At 52.7% G+C, this 20,310-nt stretch overlaps 1 protein-coding gene and 1 long non-coding RNA gene across 5 annotated transcripts in view; both read left to right on the top strand.

Moving 5' to 3' along the window:
- The window catches only part of IQGAP1 (IQ motif containing GTPase activating protein 1), an 80,377-nt gene extending 66,003 nt beyond the window's left edge, over window positions 1-14,374 (top strand). Inside the window, exons 38-41 of one of the 3 annotated variants that reach the window (XM_054213727.1) lie at window positions 443-3,457; window positions 4,139-5,961; window positions 8,095-8,137; window positions 13,912-14,374. In XM_054213727.1, coding sequence (XP_054069702.1) covers window positions 443-556 — 114 coding nt within the window. In that variant the 3' untranslated portion in view covers window positions 557-3,457; window positions 4,139-5,961; window positions 8,095-8,137; window positions 13,912-14,374. Of the gene's footprint in view, window positions 1-442; window positions 3,458-4,138; window positions 5,962-8,094; window positions 8,138-13,911 lie in introns of those variants that run through there. The other 2 variants (XM_054213730.1, XM_054213728.1) reach the window with 2 other exon arrangements.
- Window positions 14,375-16,410: 2,036 nt separating this feature from the next.
- Window positions 16,411-19,980, top strand: LOC128915124 (uncharacterized). Of its 2 annotated transcripts, none has more exons than XR_008468532.1 (4): window positions 16,411-16,549; window positions 19,121-19,286; window positions 19,696-19,751; window positions 19,838-19,980. It is a non-coding gene; the product is annotated as an uncharacterized LOC128915124 (long non-coding RNA). The 2 variants fall into 2 exon arrangements; XR_008468531.1 differs by having other exon boundaries at window positions 16,418-16,549; window positions 19,224-19,286.
- The last annotated feature ends 330 nt before the right edge of the window (window positions 19,981-20,310 follow it).

Below are 20,310 nucleotides of genomic sequence, written 5' to 3'. Positions count from 1 at the left end.
CCCTAGTTGAGACCTGTGGCAACTAAAATTTTTAGAAAGTGACGCTGTGAAGTGTTGTAACGTTTCATGGGTACATAATATAATTAGGCATATAGGAAACCCTTTTGAAACGTTATAACTTCATGGTTACTGTGCAGATGGAAAGCCTGGAGATGGCTAGATCTGAAACTTGGATTTCTTAGAATGGTCTTCTATTTCTTCCCTCTTTTGTAATTTTTTTTTTAAATAAACACAGATTAAAAAAATCAAGATCTCAAATGCCTTAGAGCAACTTTATTTCTCATGCAGTATGAGCAGGTCTTTATCATGTCTCTTGTTTTTCTATCTTATGCTGTGTACTTTGTGATAGATATTCCTCAAAAACCTACTGTACCACAGGGTCTTGTATATTCTCTATAAGCTCTTGAGGATTCCTGGCTCATAAAGGTATTCTCTTTGGCAGGATCTTTTGCAGCTGCAGTATGAAGGCGTTGCAGTCATGAAGTTGTTCGACAGAGCAAAAGTGAATGTCAACCTTCTGATCTTTCTCCTGAATAAGAAATTTTATGGGAAGTAAGTGACCTCTGCCAGCAAGTCTGTGAAAGGGGAGATGAGTAGAAACCTGCACATAGAACTTTTAATGACATAGATATGTATCAGTATATGCCTGTGCTGTGCTAAAATATATCAAATGTATCATGAAGGAGGACTAAGAACCTCTTGTGAATTGACAACCCTGATTTAGTCTGCAGGAAGTTGGTTTTTTGTTTATTTATGATCTTCATCTTCAACTTAGAAGGTCCCCTGAAAAGCAATTCATTTAGAATGTATTTTTACATGGCGCTAGGGATTAAACTAATGTTAGAGTATATTTAGGGCAACTGGATGCTTTATTTGCCTAATTGTGAGCTTCGTGAGGCTTGAATTCTTGTTGCCAGTGCTAAGAGAAGGCCGTCACTGTGCAGTGGTCGGTTTGCCTCTTCCTGAAAGCAAAAAAGGGTTGCAGATTGTATTTGGACTCTAATTATTCTCCATGAGCAGTGACCGAAATAAAAAATGGTCAAGGTCCAGTTTACCCATTTGTTTGCGAGGCAGTTCCCAAGGTAGAACTACTATGGTCTGGGGAATCGGTAAGCATCATAAATGGTTGCTGAACTATTCGTGATTATGTACTATAGCCACATAGAACAGCTCTAGTGTCTCATTTTTCTTGATTTTTTTTTTGTTTATCACACTGTAATAATTTACAGATGGCCCCTTAAAATAGAGGGACCATGGAATGTATTTACTAGTGCTTACAGATGAAAAGAATTTGGGGAAGAAGAGGGAAACTTAACAAATTTCTTGAGACATGTTAACTTTTAACATTGTTTGCAAAGCATTTGAAATGTAAAAATACCTTTTTTTCCAGTTTAGAGCAATGTTCTATATATCTGTATCTGATGCAATAAATGTTAGGCTCTACCTGCAGACTTGTCAAAGGAAGAAGACTACCTTAAATAGGTTATCTTTTAAAAAGTTACATTTTTCTAGTTATACTCAAGTTCCCGTTTCTTTTACTACTTTGTTTTTTCTTTTCACCATGGTGGTGGCTATATACAATAAAAATGTGGAGACTCTTTAAAAAAAAAAAAACCAACCCAAAAAACCCCTTTAAATTCATCAGTTGCTCCAGCTCTCCCCCCAGGTTTTTATTAACATTTTAGTTTTTTTAAAAAGGGGCATCTCTCTTAATTGCAAATTTCAAGTTATTCATAGGTCACTTGTGGTATTTGTTCAGATTACTGAGTTTAATTAAACTGCTTTATCTCTGATCTACACTGAGATAGTTATTTCCGCTTAAATCTTTTTTTCTCATAAAAGGCACTCAGTATTTGAAATGGCTACATCCTTGGGGATGACTTTTTCGCAGTCCTCTTGGAAGCAAATATTTATTTCAACCTTGTCTTGACTGTATTTAAACATATTTTAATGTTGATGCATGTGTGGTCCAACCAATAACAAAAACTACCTGCTGAACCCAAGAAAGATCTTTATGGTCCAGATGATCTGAAACAGAAATACCTCAAAATTGGATTTCCACTGAAATCTGACGAAGAGGTCTGAAATGGGGTAATGCCCTTGGTTTTGTGTTTGTTTGGCTTTTAGGTTTTGGTTGGTTTTTTTCCTGCCTCTGAATTTGCTATATTGTAGAAGAATTTAAAAAATTAATTCCTTGGATTTAGGGATGATGAGAATAATGGTAGAACATTATAAAATGATTGTTAGGAAAATGCAGCTGTACTCTGTAAGCTCTTTGAGCCACCGGGATTGATTATCCCCTTTTTTTTTTTTCTTTCTTTTTTAATGAATAGTTTTAATACTTTTCAGTGTCTGCCAAATAAATCTGGGACAAGGTAATGAGGTGTAACGAGGCCCGTGTAGTACCCATGAAGAAAGCATCCCTACTGTGTGATTTACAACAATTCGCTTGTTGCCTACACCTATTGGAAAAAATGGGGTTTTGGAAAAAATTGAAAAAAAGCCACCAACACGTCAGTTCTTTTGAAAATAATCTTAAAAATGCAGTCGACTCCTTTTAGCTGAGCAACAGTATGGAACGGTGGAGTCCCGCCCTGCTTCCCGCCTCTCCCGCGCGCTCGCTGACGCTGCCACCGCCTGTCCCAAGCGCGGTACTGCAGCGCCGTCCCCCGCACGGGTGGTTACCGGGCGCAGTCCCCGGCGGCAGGGGAAGGACAAAAAAAATGCTAATTTCGGTATCCGGGAAAGGCAAATACACCTCAATTTGTCCTGCTGGAAAGCAAAGAATCCCCTGTTCTCACGCCGAAAAGCAAAGGCCGACAACTTTTACAGCGCTGAAAAAAAACCCGAAATTTAATAATATAGGAAAGCAGGAAAAAAACATCCAAACAATTTGGGGAAAATAGGACCCTCTTCGGTGCCGCCTGCCGCCCCGAGCTGCAGCACCGCGTTGTGATCGCCGGGCGAGAGAAGGGAACGCAGCTACGCGCGCTGTACTGCGCATGCGCAGCCCCCCCCCCCCCCGCAGTAGCAGACGGTGGATGCCAGGCGGCATGTGTGATCGCTGTGACGCGCCCCGCCCCGGCTGGCATCTTCACCGTGGCAACGGCTGGTGGGCATATAGACGGGAGGGTGGGCCAACCACAGCGCGGGCTCCGCGCTCCCATTGGTCGGATCGCGTCGCCGGGGGTGGGGCGTGGTAAGGATTGACAGCGGCGACGCGCCAATGGAGCGGGGCTGCCCAAGGGTGGGGCGGGCGGCGACCAATGGGCGCGTGCCGTAGGCGAGTCGGGCCGGGGCGTCCGGAAGCGGAGGCGTCCGGGGGAAAATGGCGGCCGACTTGAAATCGGAGCGGGGCGGTCCGGGCGGAAAGCCGAGCCCGGCAGGCGGGTCCTCGGTCGGGCCGGGCCCACGGGGCTCCCGCGAGCACGTCGTGAGGCAACTGGAGCGCGTCAAGGTGAGTCGGGGCGGCGGGGGCCTGAGGGAGCCCCAAAGTGTGATGGGGGGAGACGGGCCGGGAGGGCCCTGTGCGGGTTTGGGGGAACAGGGGGCCTGAGCGGGGGTATTGTTGGGTCGGAGGGGGGTGGCTGGGCCTGGCTCCCCGCGGGGTCCCTTCGGCGTGGGAGGGTTGGGGTGCGGTGCTGGCGATGCCGGAGAAATAAAGGCCAGCAGGGCAGTAAGAAAGCGGTGCCTGGGCCGTGCCGGTGCCGCTCCGCAGGGACGCGGGGCTGGCCCCCCCACAGGTCCCTATACCTCCCCCCTAAAGTGCCCGTGGCTCCTGGGGTGCTGGGCTGTGGGGTGGCTGCGCTCCCTCAGCATCACCCAAGGGGACTGTAAAGGGAGGAAGCGGAGAGCCGGGGCTGGTTTGGGACCCCACAGGGAGACCAGGTCTCCTGCTCCCGGGGCTGGCAAACAGTCTCACATAGCTGGTTTTGGGGCTCAGAAAGAAGGGGAGTTGTATGGCTTTAGGCTCAGGGAGAGGGCTTGAGATGTAAGCCACGCCAGGCCACCTCTCTCTGAGCGAAGGGTCCGTCCCAGCCCCGCTCCCAAGGGCAGAGGTGGGGTGGGGGGTCCCCTGGCTCGTCCCCGTTGACTGGGTGGGACAAACAGGCTCATTTCTTGCCTCCTGTTTTCCCAGGGTCACCTTCTGTGGCATGGCAAGAGAATCCTGCACAGCTGATTCCGCTTGCTGCTTAGGTAATGGCATGCATGGGGCTGGGGGAGCGGGAAGAAACATTTGCAAGTTCAGGGACGCTATGGAGAATCCATGTCTAAGCTGCAGAAAAGGCATGTTTGCTGCCAGCGCAGAGAAGCTGATGAGGAGCTGCAGTGAACAGAGCATGCCTCCTGCCTGAGCAGGTCCCTTGGCAGTTAGGAATGGTTTCCTTTGGGGTCAAAGCCTGAATTTTCAGCTAGGATAAACTAAGAGCTGCCTGTTACCTTTGTTAGGGTCAAGTGTTTCTCTTCTGTTTGTTCATACCGGTTCCAGGGGCAAGTGGGAAACAGCCTTTTCTTTTCCTACGTGTAACTAAATTTTGACTAGTCTGTGGTGTCAGCCTAGTTCATGTTTAAGCACCTCGGTGCCAGTAGAAATGTACCGACTGAAACGTGATGGAAGCCGATGTGTCGCTTGGATTTTATTCTTTTTTATGATTATTGCTTGACTGTGAAGGGCGTGTTTTTCTGTGGCTCAGTCCACATTGTTCCGTGGAGCCTTCAGTCTAGGACTTTTAAGCAAAAAAAGTTTGTTGTTTCAGAAGGGGACTGGTCCTTCCTAGGACTGAGGTGTAGACTTGGAGGGTCTCTTAAGTACACGGTCGGAATGAAAGCCAAACTTCACTGGATGTTGCTGCTGTTGGTCTTCCCTTTCGCTGAGATCCCCGCAGCTCCCTCATGGGTGGGAGCTCTGAATCATCCTTAATTTTTTTTTTTCAGTCTCTAACACGTTTTTTTGTCCCCAGGGAGAGGCTACATTTAAAAGTTCATTAGTTTCCTCGTGACCGTGTCAGTGACTAAAATTGAGTTATGATTCTTCAGCCAGAAAAATGACACCGCTCTTAAATATCCGGGCTATTTCCAAACACATATTCGTCACGTGCAAATGTCCTCGGGATACAGATCGCCTGCGCTTGGTGCTCTGATGAGACCATACGCTGAGACAGGGATGAGCTCCGGCAGCCAGAAAAGACACGAGGTCCTGGGGTTTTTCTCTGTCTGTCTGCTTGTTTTCTGGGGTGGGAGTGCGTGTGTTTTCAAAAACAGAGTGCACTGTTGACCTCAGGTGGCAGCCTGCAGAGCTCCCTTGCTGCCTGACCTCTCCTTTTCTTTGTCACTCCTCTTTCGTGGCTACAGCTTTTGTTCGGATAATTTTAGACAAGCGATGAAGTGACTTGCCTGTGTAAAAGTGTTGGCAATACCAGGAAGGACCGGAAGGTCCTTGTAGTGTGGACTTTGAAGTTAACATGAAGGCTTTGTCGGCTCTCCTTCTATGGTTTTTGTATGAAATAGTTTAAGAAAACACTAAAAAGAGTATAAGGTCCGTTCTGGAGCATGTTACGCCCATGCAAGGCTTACTTCCCAGCATTTATTTTCTCTTCCTGAAAGCACAGTCTTCTCTTTCTGTGTTTCTGTGTGCTCACCATTAAGCGATGCCATGAGAAAAACTGTGTACTAAAAGGGGGAAGAAACTGTTTGTAAGAGTTCAGATGTTCAGGAGAAGGAGCCTCTGTGTTCACGATAAAAGCTTTATGCTTTTGCAGTCAATACGTCTTTAGGATATCTTACAGTGGGATTCGAGAAACCTTACTGAGATACTGGCATCTGTCCCAAAAGTGATTGACGTCAAAGGAGAGACATGGACGAACCGGGACAAAGCAGCGTCGCTTCTGCGTGTTTTCCAGGTGTTCCCACAAAGCACCAGCAGCCTTGTAACTAGTGACGGCGAGTCCCGATGTGGTGTTGGTGAGTTGTTGCTTCCGTCACGTCCTTTGTCTATAACCTATAGTGTGTCACTTTGACGTCAGTTGGAAAGAGATTTTGCGAAATGGAAACGTTTCTCGCTCAAAGCAGTTGCCTTTTTATGAAGTTCCCGTCAGAGCGGATCCTCAGAGATGAAGCGCTGGGCAGCAGAAGGCACGAGCACCGAGACTTTGTGCTCTCTTTGCACTTCTTTACCGACCTTTGGGTTCTCGGTTGTTACAGTCGAGATATCATAGAACCGTGTTCCTTCACGTGTTTAGCACGGCCAAAAGCATTCACTGATCTGCCGGTGCTTTTTGATAGCCTGATGGATTGTGCCACCAGGGATTAGATTTCCCCCCCAACCCTCGAGAGTAAAACCATTTGGGGGGGATCTCTTATCTCAACGATTTTTCTACGTCAAATGAAACTTTTTTTTAAAAAACAAAAAGCTAAAATCATATAATTTACAAACTGACTTGGGTTGTTTAAACTGCTGCCACTGAATAGCTGTGGCATATGTTTTATAAGGCGTACCGAAGCAGTTAGGTATTTGCTGTACTTGTTTAAAATGAGAGGTGACTGAAGGTAACGGGCTATTTTCCCCTGATATTTTGCATCCCCTGAAGTTCTGCGTTTCTATCTGGCTTTCAGTGGTGTGTTTTTTTCCAGCAGCCCAGGGAGTTGCCTGAGAGTGGATGGAAGGGAAAAATTATTCCCTGCATGGGAAAAGAAACTGTTTTTTTTTTTTTTTGAGGATGAATTCCCCAGGAAAGCTTGGAACCCCAAGGTTTTTCGAGGTTTTTGGGGTGATGAAAGTGCTGCTAAGGAACAGCGAGGACAAGCCACAGCTTTGTCTCCGGGCACCTTTGGTGTGGGAGCAGTCACTGGACGTTTGATGTTTTTTGTCCCAGCCCTGGGAGAGTGAAATAAGGTGTTTTTGAGGATGAAGTCGCCAGGAAAGTGACTTAAGAGCCCCAGGCTACCTGGGAAAGTGGCCCTAGTGCAACTAAATCTGCCAGTGAGTCAAAAAAGTCAGGGTTGTCTAAAAAAATGCAAAGATCTAGTGACCCATATCAATGACTGTGCCAGACATGGTGCCGAATAATTTTTCCTCCATTCAGCCGTAGTCTTTGCAAACCTTCGCAAAAGAAGGAAGCTTTAGATTCCTACCCAGCTTTGTGCTCAAAGTTTGGTGGTCTTTTTGTTGTTGTGGTTTCCCCCCCCCACCCCCCCAGGCAGAATGTCAACTGCCAGGGTTTCTCCATGGTCGCCCTTTTGTTGTGCTGTGACAGTGCAGGACAGACGGAAAAGATCCGGAGTGCTCTGCGAGTATGAGGCACATCTGCGACGTGCGCCTGCTTTTTTCCAAAGTGTGGACTTTGAAGTTAACAGGAAGGCTTTGTCAGCTCTCCTTCTATAGTTTTTGTATGAAATATTTTAAGAAAACACTAAAAACAACATAAGGTCTCTTCTGGAGCATGTCACGCAGCCAAAAGCATTCGCCCATCTGCCAGTGCTTTTTGTTAGCCTGATGGATTGTGGCACCGGGGATTGGATTTCCCCCCAACCCTCAAAAGTGAAACCATTTGGGGGTTTTATGTTGCTGATTTTTCTATGCAAAATTAAACTTAAAAACCAAAAAAGGTAACATTGTACAATTTACCCACTGACTCGCATTGTTTAAAGCGCAACTGCCCAATAGCTGTAGCATACAATTTACGAGGCGGAGTGAAGTGGTTAGGTGTCAGTTCTAAAGGTTTAAAAAGAGAGGCGACTGAATGTTACCGGGTTTTCTCCGCTTTCATGACAGAGTGCTCTGAGGTACTTTATTTCTGTCTGGCTTTGAGTGGCGCATTTCTCCGGCAGCCTGGTAGCATCTCTGTTGAGCAGTGCCGCTGGCCAGATGTCCCTCCTCCTTGTGTAACACCCAAAAAAACCTGGAGTCAAATGACAGCTGCGTTTTTTGCAGAGGGGTAGTTTAGTGGTATCAGTTCACAGCTGTGCAAGTTGAACTAGTGCCACAGGAAAGTCAAATACTTTTATTTTTAAAGAGCATACGTAAACGCAGGCACCCCTTTTCAGCACGGAGCGAATGACCGAGCTTTGTTCTTTATTGCTTCTTTGGCTCTTCAGGGTTTGACCCGTCCCTCTCGGCTGCATCGACCCAGCGAGCGAGGTGAGCAGTGGCAGCAGCGCGAGGGCCGTAGCTGCGGTGGTGGCTGTCAGCATGGATTCTGGTTACGGCTCAGCCCGCTCGGGCCGGCCCGCACGAGGAGTGAGGGATCTCCCTGCAGCTGCAGTGGGATGAAGGGGCCAGGTGTTTCCCAGCGCCGGCCAGAGTGTTCGCCCTTACGCTAAGAACGTGTTCAAAATGTCATCGGTTAGCCTTAATCCTGGCTTTAAGAGTTGAGCTGGCGCTGGCTTTTGAAGGCTGTGCTGTGTTTGGAGCTGAGCTGTTTCCCCAGAATCCTCCTGTAGCTCAGCTGCTGTCCCGTCCCTCGGTCTGAGGGAATTCCTCTACTCTCTTCTCTTCTGCCCTACTTTTTAGCACGCTGAACTCTAACTGGGGATTTTTGTTTTCCAGGTGCCTCGTTGTAGGTGTCTCGTGCTGCTCGAGAGATGCCACAGGCCAGGTTTGCAGCTGGTGGCGGAGCCCCACTGAGGGGAAGGGGCCAGCCCTGGGTCTGGTCGTTGTGTTCCTTTTTTGGGGGGGAATAAAAAAAGGGGACACGTGTGTGTGTGTGTGTGTCTGGGGGGCGATGGTGTCATTGGGGACACTGTGACATCACCGGGGCAGGGATGCGATGGGTCGGCGGAGGAGCAGGTGAGTGGGGGATGTGGGGGTTACGTGGAGTTCCCCCAGGAGAGGCGTGTGCGCTGTGGCCCCGCCTCCTGCCCGCCCTGGCCACGCCCTCGGCGCGCCTTGGCCCCACCCGCGGTGGCGCTGTGCGTTGCTTCCGCAGCTCGTGCGCGAGCGCGGCGTTGCGGAGGCCGGTGCGGTGAGAGTCTCCAGAGAGCGGCAGCCAGAGCGCGACCCAAGACCGCTGGGACTCCGGCGAGATCCGCGCTACCTGGAGCGTGATCGGTGCCGCCCGGCCAGCCTCGAGAGCGGCCGTATGCGGTGCAGTATCGGCTGTTAGGCGTTACTGCGCCGTCAGTTTTACGGGTGTCCATCTCCATGGCAAGGCGGTCCTTCAGGACCCTGGAAGTGCCCCGTCAGTCCTCCGACTCGCATCTCTATAGCACTTTAGTCTTCCAGGAGGCCGGAAGTGCTCTCTCAGTCCACCAGCGTGCGTGTCTATGGCACTTTAGTGCTCCAAGAGCCCGTAAATGCTTGTCAGTCTTCTGGAAATCATATGCTTCTAGCACTCTTCCGAAACCATAAAACATGATTAACAGTTAAACACAAAAATATCTGAAGATCGCAAAAATAAAGTGACCCCCGCATAACTCTCCACAGCAACAACTGGACAGAAATCAAAAGTGGCAAGAGAATGCTCGTCCCCTAGTGCCGTAAAACTGTACTGCGCATGCGCACGCCTAGTGCAGTAGGGCTGTACTGCGCATGCGCCGCGTTCTGTGCCATACAGCTGTAAGGCGCATGCGTGCCCCAGTGCCGTAGAGCTGCACCGCGCATGTGCGACGCTTTCCGCCGTACAGCTGTACTGCGCATGTGCGTCCCACAGTGCCGTAATGCTGTACGGCGTGTGGCGCCCCCTAGTGCCGTACAGCTGCACTGCGCATGTGCGCCCCCTAGTGCCGTAAAGCTGTACGGCGCATGGCGCCCCCTAGTGCCGTACGGATGCACTGCACATGCGCGATGCTTTCCGCCGTACAGCTATATTGCGCATGCGCGCCCCCGTGCCGTACGGATGCACTGCGCATGCGCGACGCTTTGTGCCGTACGGGTGTACTGCGTGTGTACCGCCCGTAGTGCCGCACCGCTTGGTTGGCGTGGCCGCTCGGTCTGGTCTGCCCTGCTTGGCCCCTGTGAACACGTTATGAGGTAGCTGGATTGCGTGAAGGTGAGCCGAGGGCGGTGGGGAACGTGGCAGGCAGCGGCGGGGGGCTTGAGGGGACCCCGAGGGATAATTGGTGGGGCTCGGGGGGATCCCCCAGGGGATTGTGGGGGCTGAAGGTCGGACTTGAGGGAAGCTGTGGGGAGTGGAGGGACTGGGGGGACCCCGAGGGGTGGTGGAGGGAGCTGAGGTGGGGGGACACGGGTGTTCTGAGCGGGAACGGGGGCGCTGAGTTGTCCCTGGGGAGTGGCTGGGGTGGGACAGGGGTCCTGAGGGTAATGGGGAGGCCTTGAGAGGGGCTGCGGGGTGCCGAGGGGTCCCCGATGGGGAATAAGGGATGATGGGGGGGCTGAAGGGACTTTCTGGGGGAGGGGGAACTATGGGGGGGAGTGAGGGGACTGAGGGGGACCTGGGGGGCCGAGGGGACCCCGAGGGGTGAGGGGGGACCTTGAGGGGGGCTGGGGGAACGGGGGGGCTGAGGGGGCCCGGACAGTGGGGAGGGGGGTCCTGAAAGTGTATTGGGGGCAAACGGGAAGGTCTGAGGGGGTGGCTGGGTGGGTGGGTGACTGTGCTGGGGGAGCCCTGAGTTTGGGGAAGGGGGCTGTGGCCTGAAGTGGGTGCTGAGTTGGAGAGGGGCTGTGAGGGGGAGAGGGGTACAGGCTGAGGGGTGATGGGGGGCAGGGCTGGGGGTGTGAGGGGAAGGTCGAGGCATTCTCCAGTGTTTGGGGGTCCCCGTGACCCTCCGCTGTGTCCCATCCTGCAGGACAAGGAGTCCTACAGTGAGCTGTACTGGAAGGTCTGCGAGAGGCTCAGCACCTTCTCCGAGGTCATTGTCTTTGGCTTCAAGGGAATGTCCCCCATGACTGGCATGTTTCCCCCCCCAGCGCAGGCTGCCCCCTCACCAGTTGTTCCTCGGGGGCCTGTGCCGTCGCCATCCATGTCACAGGTATGGGGATGCTGGGACCCCTCCGGAGCTCTCTGAGACAGTCTGGGACCCCCCAGAGCCCTCTGATATCCCCTGGGATCCCCCAACCCCTCCAGGATCCCCCTGAGACCCCCTAGAATCTTCTGGTACCCCTGCTGCCCCCACAAGAGCTCTGTGGGATGTCCTGCTTCATCTTTTCCCAGGACGCTTCTGGGACTATCTGGGACCATCTAGGACCTCTCATGTTCCCCCCAGGGTTCCCTGGAGCCTTCTGGAATCCCCCACATTCCCCCCAGGACCCCTCTAGGACCTTCCCACACCCCCTCCAGGACCCCACAGATCCCCCCTGGAGCCCCCCAGGACATGCCAGAGCCCTCTGGCACCCCCTGGAGCTCCTCCCCAGTACCCCCCATGTCCCCCTGGACTGTCGTGGGAGCACCCTCTTACCCCTTGAGAGCCCCCCAGAGGCCTCCAGGACCCCTGGGACCCTTCTCCACACCCTTCAGGACCTCCTTGAGCCCCCCCGGGCCCCACAGAGCCTTCTGAGAGCTCCCCCGGTACCCCCCACATCTCTGTGGGACACCCTGCACCCCCGGAGAGCCTCCCAGGATCTTCTGGTTCCCCTCATGTTCCCCCCAGGGCTCCCTGGAAACTTCTGGGACTCCTCCAAGCCTTCCAGGATCCCCTGGAGCACTCTGGGTCACTCTGACACCTGCTCTAGGATCCCCTAGAGCCCCCCAGAGCGCTCTGGGACCCACTGGAGCCCACCCCTGGTATCCCCCACATCCCCCTGGGACGCTTCTGCGACCTCCCCCCAACCCCATGAGAGCCCCTCAGAGTCCTCCAGGACCCCCTGGGACCCTTTGTCTTCCCCCAGGACTCTCTGGGACCCTCATGGGACTCCCCACATTCCCCCAGCACTCCCTGTAGCCCCCTGGGACCCTCACACACCCTCTCCGGCACCCCACACATTGCTGCCAGGACACCCCAGAGACTTCTAGGATCCCCCTGGAGCGCCCCCACCGCTACCCCTCACATCCTGTTGGGACCCCCTGCACCTCCCGAGAGCGCCCCCAGTGCCTTCCAGGATCCCCTGGAGCCTCCTGGGACCCTCCTGCACCTTTCCTCCAGAGCCCTCCAGGACCCCATGGACCCCTCATATTCCCCCAGGACTCTCTGGGGCCTGGGAACCCCCACATTCACCCCCGGGACTCCCTGGAGCACCCTGAAACCCTCTCACCTTCCCCCTGGGACCCATCCACACCCCCTCAGGACACCCCAGAGCCCGCTAGGACCCTCCTGGGACCCCCCATTCCCCACTGGGAGCCCCTGGACTCCTCCATGGCATGCCCCACATGCCCCTGGGAGCCCCCACGCCACCGGAGAGCTCCCTTAGAGCCGTCTAGGATGCCCTGAGACCCTCCCACACCCCCCCAGGATCTTCAAGGGAGTGTCCCCCATCACTGGCATGTTTCCTCCCCCCAGTGCAGGCTGCCCCCTCACCAGTTGTTCCTTGGGGGCCTGTGCCGTCGCCGTCCATGTCACAGGTATGGGGATGCTGGGACCCCTCCGGAGCTCTCTGATACCCTCTGGGATCCCCCAACCCCCCCAGGATCCCCCTGAGACCCCTTAGAATCTCCTGGGACACCCTGCCCCCCCCACAAGAGCTCTGTGGGATGTCCTGCTTCATCTTATCCCAGGACACCTCTGGGACTATCTGGGACCATCTAGGACCTCTCATGTTCCCCCCAGGGTTCCCTGGAGCCTTCTGGAATCCCCCACATTCCCCCCAGGACCCCTCTAGGACCTTCCCACACCCCCTCCAGGACCCCACAGATCCCTCCTGGAGCCCCCCAGGACACGCCAGAGCCCTCTGGGACCCCCTGGAGCACCTGCTGGTGCCTGCCACGTTCCTCTGGGACCCCACCCCCTGAGAGCCCCCCCAGGGCCCTCCAGGATCCCCCTGGGACCTGTCGTGTTCCCCCAAGACTCCCTGGAGCCTTCTGGAACCCCCCACGTTCCCCCTGGGACCCTCCCACACACACCCCCCAGAACACACCAAAATCCCCTGGGTCCCCCCCAGGACACCCCAGAACCCTCTGGGATCCATTGGAGTCCCCCCGGTACCCCCCACATCCCACTGGGACCCCCATTACACCTGCTTCCCCCTCCCAGGGGACACCAGCTCCTGCCAAATGCTCTGGGAGCGCTGGAGCCTGACAGCATCTCGGCAAAGGAGAGATGAGCGAGGAAGCGAGCGGGGACCCCCTGGATGCAGAGAGGAGGATAAAGGAGCTGCGGAGCAGAGACCAATGGGGGCTCAGATGGGATGAGAGAGAGGGAAAGAGAGATGAATTGCCACAAGGTGCCCCAGGTATTTGCTCTAAAGCTTTAAAAAGAGGGAACTGAATGTAACGGATTTTTTTTACCCCTGATATTTAGACAGCATGCTCTAAAGTACTTTATTTCTGTCTGGCTTTCAGTGGCGTGTTTCCTCGGCAGCCCAGTAGCATCTCTCTCGGGCAGTGCTGCTGGCCAGATGTCCCTCCTCGTTGCGTAGCACACAAAAAACCTTGTAGTCCAATTATAACTATGTATTTTGGAGAGAGATAGTGTTATGGTATCAATTCCCAGCTGTGGAAGTGAAATCAGTGCCTGAAGAAAGTCAAATACTTTTATAGCGTAAGTATTTTTATTCGGTGTATATAAACCTAACGCACACCTTTTCACCGAAAGGGAAGGGACAAGGCATTTCCCAACACCAGTGGGAAGGTTTACTGTTACGCTAAGAACGTGTTCAAAATGGCATCGGTTAGCTTTAATCCTGACTTCAAGAGTTGAGCTGGCGCCGGCTTTTGAAGGCTGTGCTGTGTTTGGAGCTGAGCTGTTTCCACAGAATCCTCCTGTAGCTCAGCTCCTGTCCTGTCCCTCTGATGGAATTCCTCTACTCTCTTCCGGGCTATTTTTTAAGATACTGAGCTATAACTGGGGATTTTTGTTTTCCAGGTGCCTCGTTGTAGGTGTCTCGTGCTGCTCGAGAGATGCCCCAGGCCAGGTTTGCAGCCAGTGGCGGAGCCCCTCGCCCCGAGGGAAAGGGGCCAGCCCTGGGTCTGGGAGTTTTGGGGCTTTTTTTGGGGGGAGTAGAAGGGTGTCTGTCTGTGTGTGTGTCTCGGGGGGTGATGGTGTCATTTGGGACACTGCAACATCACTGGGGCAGCGATGATGCAGCAGAGGAGCAGGTGAGTGGGGGACGTGGGGTTACGTGAGGGTCTCCCAAATGAGGTGGTTCACAGCCCCAAAACATCTGAAAATCTTGGAATGCGTTAAAAAAATGTGAAAACCTGTAACTATGGGCGCGAGGCACTGAAATAGAGAACAATCCCTCATTTATATATGAGAAATATATATACTGAGAAATAATATTATGTATGTAAAATAACTTCAAAATAAAAACCTCTATGTCTAAGGATTCTATGATTCTGTGCTTGTGTTATATAAAAGATCCTAGAAATATTTTAAAAAATGTATTTATAAAAAGATATTAGTGTCAAAATAGATGTGTAAGCAGACAGTCTAAATAGATATTCTGTATCATAAATGTTAAAATCTAAGCAGATTTTCTACATAAGTACAAGCAGGTGATATAAATTCCCTAAATAGATAATGTGTAAATAACTAAGGGGGTGCTGCCGCCCGGCGGCTGAAGGCGGGTCCTGCAGGTGTGCGCTCCCCCGTGCGCTGTGGCCGCGCCTCCGGCTCGCCTTGGACCCGCCCCCGGCGGCGCTGTGCGTTGGTTCCGCAGCTCGTGCGCATGCGCGGTTTCGCGGGGGCCGTTCCGGCGCCGGTCTCGAGAGCGCGGCGGCCGGAGGGCGAACCAGGACCGCCGGGACTCCGTCGAGCTCCGCGCCACCTGGAGCGCGATCGGTGCAGCCCGCCCGCCGTCGAGAGCGGCCGTCGGCGCTCCAGTGTCGGCTATTACGCGTTACCGCGCCCCCGTCTGTGCCCGGCAGTTTTCCTGTTGTCCATTTCCATGGCCCCTCAGTCCGCCGACGCGCCTCTCTATGGCACTTTAGTCCTCCAGGACGCCGCGCAGTCAGCCGACGCGCCTCTCTATGGCATTTTAGTCCTCCAGGACGCCGCGCAGTCAGCCGACGCGCCTCTCTATGGCACTTTAGTCCTCCGAGGTGCCGCGCAGTCAGCCGACGCGCCTCTCTATGGCACTTTAGTCCTCCGAGGTGCCGCGCAGTCAGCCGACGCGCCTCTCTATGGCACTTTAGTCCTCCGAGGTGCCGCTCAGTCAGCCGACGCGCCTCTCTATGGCACTTTAGTCCTCCGAGGTGCCGCGCAGTCAGCCGACGCGCCTCTCTATGGCACTTTAGTCCTCCGAGGTGCCGCGCAGTCAGCCGACGCGCCTCTCTATGGCACTTTAGTCCTCCGAGGTGCCGCGCAGTCAGCCGACGCGCCTCTCTATGGCACTTTAGTCCTCCAGGACGCCGCTCAGTCAGCCGACGCGCCTCTCTATGGCACTTTAGTCCTCCAGGACGCCGCGCAGTCAGCCGACGCGCCTCTCTATGGCACTTTAGTCCTCCGAGGTGCCGTGCAGTCAGCCGACGCGCCTCTCTATGGCACTTTAGTCCTCCGAGGTGCCGCTCAGTCAGCCGACGCGCCTCTCTATGGCACTTTAGTCCTCCAGGACGCCGCTCAGTCAGCCGACGCGCCTCTCTATGGCACTTTAGTCCTCCGAGGTGCCGCTCAGTCAGCCGACGCGCCTCTCTATGGCACTTTAGTCCTCCGAGGTGCCGCGCAGTCAGCCGACGCGCCTCTCTATGGCACTTTAGTCCTCCGAGGTGCCGCTCAGTCAGCCGACGCGCCTCTCTATGGCACTTTAGTCCTCCGAGGTGCCGCGCAGTCAGCCGACGCGCCTCTCTATGGCACTTTAGTCCTCCAGGACGCCGCGCAGTCAGCCGACGCGCCTCTCTATGGCACTTTAGTCCTCCGAGGTGCCGCGCAGTCAGCCGACGCGCCTCTCTATGGCACTTTAGTCCTCCGAGGTGCCGCGCAGTCAGCCGACGCGCCTCTCTATGGCACTTTAGTCCTCCGAGGTGCCGCTCAGTCAGCCGACGCGCCTCTCTATGGCACTTTAGTCCTCCGAGGTGCCGCGCAGTCAGCCGACGCGCCTCTCTATGGCACTTTAGTCCTCCAGGACGCCGCGCAGTCAGCCGACGCGCCTCTCTATGGCACTTTAGTCCTCCAGGACGCCCCTCAGTCGGCTGACGCTCGTCTCCACGGCACTTTAGTCCTCCAGGAGCCCAGAAGTGCCCGCTCAGTCCTCCCACGCTCGTCTCTATAGCACTTTAGTCCTCCAGGAACCCTCTCAGTCCTCCCACGCGCCTCTCTATGGCACTTTAAGTCCTCCAGGACGTCCCGCAGTCCGCCGACACGCGTCTCCATGGCGATTTAGTCCTCTAGGATCCAGAAAGTGCTCATCAGTCTTCTGGAAATCACCTGCTTCCAGCACTCTTCTAAAACCATAAAACATGATTACCAATTAACCACAGAAATATCTGAAGATCGCAAAAATAAAGTGACGCCTGCAGAACTCTCTTCTCTACAGCAACAAGTAGACAGAACTCAAACAAAAGCGGTAAGAGAATCACCAGAGGCAAGTGCCCAATAGAAATAAAAATGACTGTTGCTTTGTCTGCTGGGAACTTAAGGCATAAGAAAAGGAGCTCCTACCCCTGTGGCCACCTCTTTGTCTTCGGGGGGGGGGGGGGGTTGTCCCCGCCCCTTTCTCCAGGGGATTGTGGGAAGGGTGGTGGGCGGGGCCCGATGGCAGTGGGCGGGGCCCGGGGTATATGAGCCACAGGCTCGGCTCAGGAGCTTGTTCTGCTGCTGGGCTCCTCTGGGGTCGGTGCTCTGCTGGTCCTTCATTTGGCTGCAGCTTTGGGACAGGCATGTTTTGGTATTTAGGGAAGCAGAGGTAAGAAGGCTGAGCTAAGACCTTCAGGACCAGTACACATCCTGCCACCTGTATAGTAGAAAGTTGACTGGTATGCAGCTTTTTTGTTTCCTTTTTTTTCAGGTCAGTAACTTTGTGATGAGTGTTTAGGGGATGCCCAGATGGTTTAATAGTGTGCTTTCCTCTATTGTAGGAGTGCTGCATTTTCCTAGAATTCCTAACTTTATTGAAGATGGGCCAGAGGTTTTTTCCACCAGTTTAGCAGTATGCTGTGTGAGTTGCTGATCTTGTTTCTCTTAATTGGGTTGATGATGAGATTATATTGTTGGGGTTAGGGTGAGCATTTTGTATGCATCTGCATATTGTACTTTAGCACTTCTCAAGAAAGCAGCAGGGATGTAAGGCATAGTGTCATTCAGGGTATGGCATGGCTCATCACCTTTCCCCATTGCCCAAAGAGTGCTGTGGTGTCCCTAGAGTTTTTGCAGCTTGCAGCAGGCCCCTCGTAGATTGTGTCAGGGCATTACTTATTTTGTGGGTCTATAGCAGAGCCCAGAGTCCGTGGGAAGACAGAAGATAGGAGGTGCCTGCTGAACACAGGGTATGGCTCAGAAGAGCAGCTCCTTAGGAGTGGCTGACACAGGGGTTTCAGGGTTGCAAATATAGAATGGGAGCTGTCAAGAAGAAGTGGGGGTCCTTCCCTGACAGTTGAGGAGAAGAGGTTTCTAAAAGTTTTGGTGCTGGGGGTTGGCTAGGAAAGGGAGGCAGGTTCATCAGTCTTTGTCATATTGGTTTTGCATTTGGATTTGGGTGTCAAGAGGGTCTGGTCTGTTCTAGTCCCTTGCATTTGAGGTGAGCTGGATAGTATTGAGGAGGAGCATGGGACTGGTGATTTCACAGAAATGCAATGGTAATTTTGTGTTTGTTGGTATCTTAGGTGTCATAAATAATTGCTGCTGCAGCCTCTGACTCTAGAATCGGCGTGAAACAGGTGAGCGGATTGCCATGGCACCTCTGAGGATGAGGGTGCTGTAGAAGAGGTTGGCCTCTACTATCAGGGTGGTCACTGCTGGAGCCATGGTTTCTTTTTGTTTTACAGTTGAAGAGGAACCTGGTGACTGCAGGAACACATCAGTTAGCTGTTTGTTGTGGGTTTTTTGTCAAGGATGAATTCAGACCCCTGGCTGTCTGAAAGCTAAGTAGAGGCACAGGTGCTGGAGGGGGGGCCAAGGTTGACAGTTTCAGGGAGGAGTTTTCAAGTCAGGGTAGAGCAGAGGGCTATCCAGGAGGAGTGTCCTCTGAGTAGGTAAAGGGAGTGGGTTACTCTTCAGCAAAAAGCTAGTCTGTGCTGGGCAGGGCAGTTCTGGCCTGTGTCTGTTGTTGTGTAGTTTGTGTGCTGTCTTCCGTGTCTTGGACTTTCCTTAGGTTTTGATATCCTCGTTTCTCTTTGCACTCAAGGGGCACAGCATGTGCCTTGGGCAGCCCCTGTAGAGTCTCGAATGCCTGTGCTAATTGGCAGAGCGCCCAATGGGCACTTCTTGCATAACAATTTTAAAGTGCAGATCGGACTTGCCTCTTGGAAGTTTCTAGATGGTCCTCTTCTGCAGCATCGTTCGTGGCTGCATGAGCAGCTCTGTTCTCTGAGCTATAGCAGCTCTAGCCATCTGCTTTTATGAACTGGGATTTCTTCCCTGCATCCTTACATTCTCAGGTCTTGAAGCCAGGCTTCCTGCACATATGTCATCTCCATTTTGACAGGAACTTCTTGGAATGGGCTGTTACATTTGACTCTCTTATGATTTTTATGACTTTGCCACAGAGCCTCCTCACGTCCGTGCTGTGGCCATTGGTCTTCTTGCCCAACAGCATCTCTTGTCTGAAAGTCATTCTTCTTGTGGAGAGTTTTCTCTCATCTTGGAGTCACGTTGTTGTCTATAGTGCTGCGTGGTGTTGGGCTGCACGTGGGTGTGTTTGGCGTGGAGCTGCCCTGCCTGGGGGTGTAGAGTCAGGGGTAGGTGGAACAGCAATAAGAGTCTATGGGTAATATGTTGATCTGCCAAGACTGTTTAGCCAAAGGTTGTACAGTCATCTGGGATCAAGCAGCCATTGGCAGGGACAGTCATTTCCATAGTGTGTTATGGGGATGATTGGAGCCTCCTGGGAGGGCCTGTTTGGCAGTAGCGAAGCAGATTGAAGGTGTTAAGGCTTGTATGTGTGGGGATTAATGTTGGGTCCAATTTTTTTTAATGGCAGGTTGTAGTTGGAGCCTAGATGATATTCCTAAATGGAAACAAGACCCCTGGAATTATTCAGCTACTGATCAGCATCTGGGTGACTTGTTTACTAATTTTTTCAGATGCAGAGGGACAAGATGTGCACCAAAGAGTCATGGAGAAGGCAAGCGGGACCCTGTAAGAAGGTGGGTCAGTTCACGGTGCTGGAGGGAAGATGTGACTGGTGGCTATATCATTATATTATGGCTTGGTGGTGGGGTGTGGGTGGTTTTTTTTTTTTTTTCATTTTGAAGGTATGAAGTGATGAGTAAAGCAGGATATTGGCACCGGATGTGACTCTCGGGCAAGGTGGTCAATGAATAGTGGGCTGAAGCAGCAATTCTTCTCAGATGTTATATTGTGGGTGAAGTTTTTAGTGTCCTTTGTGTCTGTTTTACAGGTAGTCTGTAAGCCTCAAAGCAGCAGCCCAAAACCATGGAGGGCAGGTGGGCGAGAGGCCAGGGTAAAGGAGTAGGAGACAGGAATGGCTGTAGGCAGGCTGAGGTGTCAGGCAGTATGTCAGCATATGTCTTTTGGTTGGCTTTTTTTTTTCAGGTGCAGGATGCAGGCTCAGAGGGACTAAGCCGCATGCTGATGAGCGTGCTGAGAAGGTGAGGCGGTTGTGGGCCACATTGGTGTCTTAATAGTGAAGTATTATACGGCAACCTGGTTAATTATTTATCTTCTGGTTTTGCAGGTGCCCTGTGAGCCATCTTTGGAAGTGGGTGAGCATTAGAGGTGAGCCGAGGCAGCAGTGAGGAGGAGCTTGTGGCTGGTGATTTCTCACATGTGCAACAGTAATTTTGTTTCTTGGTATCTCAAGCAATGATGGCCACAGCATTTGACCCTGGAAGGAGCAGGTGAGTGGAATCCCATTGCGCTTTTGAGGAAGGGGAAATTGTGGAAGAGGTTGGCGGTGGCCTCTCTGAAACTTCTTGCTGTCACTGTTTGGTTTTCTTTAAATGTAGATGATGATGAACCTGGTGACTACAGGAATGTCCCAGATAGTCGATGTGCTGTTTTTTTTTTTTTTTCTGTCGACATCGGATTTAAGACCTCCAGCCCTCTGAAAGCTAAGTTGAGTGGCCAGGGCCGGGGAGGGGCTGGAAAGGGAGAAGTTTGTGATTTGCAGGGAGGCCTCTTAAAGTTAGAGAAGGGCAGAGGGCTGTC

Source organism: Rissa tridactyla, chromosome 9 (genome assembly GCF_028500815.1).
Source record: "Rissa tridactyla isolate bRisTri1 chromosome 9, bRisTri1.patW.cur.20221130, whole genome shotgun sequence".
NCBI classification, from domain to species: Eukaryota; Metazoa; Chordata; class Aves; order Charadriiformes; family Laridae; genus Rissa; species Rissa tridactyla.
This window is presented reverse-complemented; position numbering and strand designations above follow the sequence as displayed.